Below are 6,028 nucleotides of genomic sequence, written 5' to 3'. Positions count from 1 at the left end.
TACAGAAGGGCAGGTCCCCCAAGATGATATCCATCAGATACTGGAAGGTCGCCCCAGCGTTTCTCAGGCCGAACCTCGAGTACGAGAAGATGTAGGACCCAAGTGGAGTGATGATAGCTGTCTTGGGGATGCCATCAGGATGCACGGGGACCTGGAAGTAGAACTTAAGGAGACCCATCTTGGAGAAGGTTGTGGCCCCATGGAGGGCCTCGGTGAGATACTACATGTTGGCCAGGGGGTAGTGGTCTGGCATCATAGCCAAATTCAGACGCCTGTAGCCGCCACAAGGACTCCAGCTGCCTTCGGGTTTCTTGACCATGTGAAGTGGGAAGGCCCATGGGCTGGACGCCTTTTTGCAGATTCCCATGCGTTCCATCTCAAGGAAGGCGCACTTGGCGTCTTGTAGTTTCTGTGGTGGAACACGCCTGAATTTGCAGTTGGTAGGAGGATCGTCCATCGTGATGTAGTGGTATATTCTGTGATTGGCAGGAACCCCCTCCAGTTGACGAAGCTCAGGGTTTAAAACATCGGGGAATTCTTGCAGCAGGTGGCCATAGTTGTGGGAAGTGACAGAACATACCCTAGGCCTGCAGGAGACATTGTGGGACATGTAGGGCCCTTGGTCAAAGAGTCGTTTGCAACACACGTCTACTAGTGATCCGTGGTGGCCGATGAAGTCGGCACCCAGGAGAGGCACCTTGACGTCCGCAATCAGGAAAGGCCAGCTGTAGTCCCGGCCCATGATGGATATTTTCAATGTCCTCGTCCTGTAACAGGTAATTGGTCTGCCGTTTGCGGTAACCAGGGCGGCTCTGTCGTCTGATGGGAGGCCATGGTCGTCCTTCGAAAGCAGGTACGTGGACAATGTAGCAGCGGTATCCACCAGGAACCTTTTTCCTGAGCTTGCGTTGTGGATGTAGAAACCCGTGTGGTTGTGCTTCACTGGTTCCACAGCTGCTTGTAGATGTGACCGCCCACCTAGTTTTTTGAGTGGGAGCATGGTGGAATATATACATATACATACATATATATATATATATATATATATATATATATATATATATGTATATATAATCATATAATCATTCTTATGTATATATTTATAGTTATAATTTTTTTCCAAGGAAAACTTGAATACAACTTGTCAAATAGAATACTTTAAACAGAGCAAGCAGCTTTCAGCCATATAGCTCAACAGTGTACCGAACTAAAATCATCTCATTGTTTTATGCTTTGTGAATTATGAGAAAGCATCTGATTGTATTTCACGTATTAGGCTAAAAGCATCCTGAGGCACCAAGAATACCAGAAAAGATTGTAAACATTATAATGGATATTCATAGTGGAACTTCTTGTAGGGTAATGGTTGATGTTAACCTTACAGTTGCATTTGAAGTTAAAAATGGAGTACAAGGTGGAATACTATTCCCTCTATTGTTTATTATGGCGGTTGGTTATGTTATTAACAAGATACGGCAAAAAAAATGAATAATGGCATTCAATAATAAAGCGACCATAGATTATTCAATGGAAAGGTGACCATTGACTATATGATCTTGAATACTCTGATGATATACTTCTAATTGCCTCTACTATGGAAACAACTGATAGTTTAGTACTGGAGGGGAGAAAGGTTGGATTGGTTATCAACCATAGAAAGACTGAGGTAATGCAGATTTAGAGTGGTGATAAGACGAACTGTCTTATTGAAAGAATTATACTACACATATCAAACTCAAATATTTTAAGAACCTTCATTATCAGCAGATCGCTAGTTATGTAATACAAGAAGAGAATAGGAAGAGCAGAACAAGCAATGGGAATGCTAAAACAGTTTGAAGGTCAAATCGAATATCAGTTCACAGTAAAATCAAAAATACATTTCACTTACAAGCTCAATATTAAATTACCTTACGGACACCAGCACTGTAACAACGAATGCAAAATTTCTAGTGTTTGAGAATAAGGCATTGAGAAGAATACCAAATGCTACAATTCGTGAGGTGGCAAGGATGCCTAATATGAAAGATATAATTACATTATTGAAATGAAAATGGAGGGGCATATTTTAAGAAATGAGGATCGACCTGAATGGAAGCCGCTGGGCAAGAGAAAATGTGGTAGACCTAGAAAACGTAGCTGATGACAAGGCGAAGGGAAGTTGGATAGGAAAATTGAGTTGATGTATATCTTTACATTTAAATAATATATATATGTATATATATATATATATATATATATATATATATATATATATATATAGATATATATATAGATATATAGGTATATAGATAAATATAGCTAAATATATATGTATATATATATATATATATATATATATATATATATATATATATATATATATATATGTATGTATATATATGTATAATATATATATATAAATATATATATATATATATATATATATATATATATATATATATATAGAGAGAGAGAGAGAGAGAGAGAGAGAGAGAGAGAGAGAGAGAGAGAGAGAGAGAGAGAGAGAGATAGCTATATACATATACATACATACATATATATACATATATATAGATAGATAGATAGATAGATAGATAGATAAGATAGATAGATACTGCTCCCTTATTGTGATTTTATTTCCACTTATCTCATTTTACTGAACTTTGACAACATACATTTTGTCTTTGTATCTATTTCAAGAGTTGAATGTTAATTCATCGCATTATATATATATATATATATATATATATATATATATATATATATATATATATATATATATATACATATATGTATATATATATACATTATATATATATGTTTATATATAGTATAGAAATGTATATAAACGTATGTATACCATCTCTATATCTCTATATATGTATATACAAGTATATATATATAAATATATATATATATATATATATATATATATGTTTCTTCAAAAAGGCCCATAAAAGAAACAAAGGAAATTCAAAACAATTACTATATTTCGACCAATACACATTGGCCCTCTTCGCGGTTTAAAGTAAAAAGAGGACCAATGTGTATTTTTCGAAATATAGTTTATTTGTATTTCCTTTGTTTCTTTTATGGGCCTTTTTGGAGAAACATGTTAAACTGTTCGATTACAGTTATAAGTAAGGCATAATACTTATATATAAACTATATATACATATCTATGAACAAAGTACTTGATTCTGTCAAAGCTTCAGCAGTAATGAAAGCCCTTTAAAAAAAAGAATAGATTAATTTTGTGTCAGTACAATTGAAAATACCTATACGGGAAGTACTGTCATCCTAAAACTATGCAAGATAGTGAAAGGGAGACCTTGTCTCTTCTAATTTATTCAAAGCATACCTAAAAGTTGTCTTTAAAAATATAGTTAAATGTAGGAGTTAATATCAATGGGGAATATTTTAACGTCTTCAGATTTGCACATGACATAGTTCTGTTTTGTGAATCATGGGGGGAATTACAAAAGATGATAGGTCTGAATAGAGAAAGCAGAAATATAGGACTGAAAATGATTATGAATGAAACTAAGATAACGTTCAATGAAAATGCACATATAACCGATAAGGGTTATGGAAGAACATCAGGAGATTGCTAAGGAGTCGTTAAATATTCATACTTAGGACAGAAAAGAAGTATTTCCCGAGGATATGAAACAAAAATTAAAAGGACAAGCATAGGATGGAGAGCTTTCGGTAATAAAAATAAGATTGTGAAAAGTTAAATGTCACTTTCTCTAAAAAGAAAAGTATTTAATCACATGGTCGTTCCTGTATTAACTTATGTATCAGAAACTTGAAGCCTCAAAGACCTAAGGAAAGAATAATGATGGGAATAACACTAAGAGACAAAAAAAAAGAACAGCATGGATACATTGACAAACTAAAGTAGAGGATGTTAAAACAAGTAAGAAAAAGAAATGGATATATGCAGAATATATAATGAGAATGACAGATAATAGATGGAGAAGTAAGAAGGAGAAATGGACGCGGGCAGTACATATAATGAAAATAACATAACAGTTGGACAAAAAGAATAACAGATCCCTAACGATTGCAAACATACCAAGAGAAGGAAGAGAAGACGATGGATTGTCGAACTAAGAAGGTTTGCGCGTATAGACCGACAAAAAAAAAAACTATAAACAGACGTGAGTGGAAGGTCATGTCTGAGGTCTCTCTCCTGCAGTGGACTACCTACAAAGAATATATATACTATATATATATATATATATATATATATATATATATATATATATATATATATATATATATATATGTATAAGTATATATATATATACATACTGTATGTATATATATATATATATATATATATATATATATATATACTTATATATATACGTATATATATATATATATATATATATATATATATGTATGTATAAATACATATATGTGTATATATATATATATATATATATATATATATATATATATACAGAATATATATATACAGTATATATATTATACATATAATATATGCATATTATATATAATATATATAGATATATATATATATGTATATATATAAATATTATATATATAATATATATATACATACATATATATATAATACTGTATATATATACACACACATATATACATATATATATATATATATATATATATATATATATATATATATATATATATATGTATATACAGTATATATATATATATATATATATATATATATATATATATATTATACTGTATATATACATATAAATATATATATATATATATATATATATATATATATATATATTATACTGTATGTATACATATATATATATATATTATATATTATACTATATGTATATATACATATATATACATATATATATTTATATATTATATATATATATATTATATATATATATATTATACTGTATGTATACATATATATACATATATATATTATACTATATATACACATATATATATTTTATATATATATATATATATATATATATATATATATATATATATATATATATATATATTTATCATTATAACATATATCATATATATATTGTATATATACATACATATATTATATATATATGTATATATATATATATATATATATATATATATATATATATTGGGTGAGGATACCTTAATGCGGCCAAAGGAGTTGTGTATCGCCATGATCAGCAAAGCTGTAATAATTAGGGCCACCCATAGTAGATTGGTTTGCTGTGAGCAATCAAACGAAAGTTTCCCACCATTACCAAGCGTGGTAATAAAAAAGGCTGAACCCCAAGCATGACTAAAGTCATGTCTGAGGCCTTGGCCCTGCAGTGAAATAGAAATGGCTACATAGAAATTAGCCGATTAGTGACAGAATTTGGAGGGATATGTTAGAGAAGCAACTTGACAGTTAAAGTGGGTAAGGGTAAGGTTATGAGATGTATGAGTAGGGAAGGTGGTGCGAGGTTAAATGTCATCTTGAATGGAGAGTTACTTGAGGAAGTAGATCAGTTTAAGTACTTGGGGTCTGTTGTTGCAGCAAATGGTGGAGTGGAAGCAGACGTACGTCAGAGTGAATAAAGGATGCAAAGTGTTGGGGGCAGTGAAGGGAGTGGTAAAGAATAGAGGGTTAGGCATGAATGTAAAGAAAGTTCTGTATGAGAAAGTGATTGTACTAACTGTGATGTATGGATCGGAGTTGTGGGGAATAAAAGTGAAGGAGAGACAGAAATTGAATAGATAGGGTTAGGAACAAAGTAGTTGGGGTAAGAACGGGTGTAAGAAAGAATTTAGCAGCTAGACTGGATATGAATGTGTTGAGGCGGCTTGGCCATGTTGAGAGAATGGAAAATGGCTGTCTGCTAAAGAAGGTGATGAATGCAAGAGTTGATAGGAGAAGTACAAGAGGAAGGCAAAGGTTTGGGTGGATGGATGGAGTGAAGAAAGCTGTGGGTGATAGGAGGATAGATGTGAAAGAGGCAAGACAGCATGATAGAAATAGAAACGTATGCCGAGCGATTGTGACGCAGTTCTG

The 6,028-nt window shown here is 31.7% G+C and overlaps 1 protein-coding gene across 1 annotated transcript; it reads right to left on the bottom strand.

Moving 5' to 3' along the window:
* Positions 1-220: 220 nt before the first annotated feature.
* On the bottom strand, positions 221-1,000 carry LOC137639592 (uncharacterized). The gene has a single exon (XM_068371854.1). The coding sequence runs from the start codon at positions 998-1,000 to the stop codon at positions 221-223; it is 780 nt and encodes a 259-aa protein (XP_068227955.1).
* Positions 1,001-6,028: the final 5,028 nt, after the last annotated feature.

Source organism: Palaemon carinicauda, chromosome 4 (assembly GCF_036898095.1).
Source record: "Palaemon carinicauda isolate YSFRI2023 chromosome 4, ASM3689809v2, whole genome shotgun sequence".
In the NCBI taxonomy this organism is placed as follows: domain Eukaryota; kingdom Metazoa; phylum Arthropoda; class Malacostraca; order Decapoda; family Palaemonidae; genus Palaemon; species Palaemon carinicauda.
The sequence above is the reverse complement of the archived record's forward strand: the minus strand, read 5'-3'. Positions and strand labels throughout refer to the sequence as shown.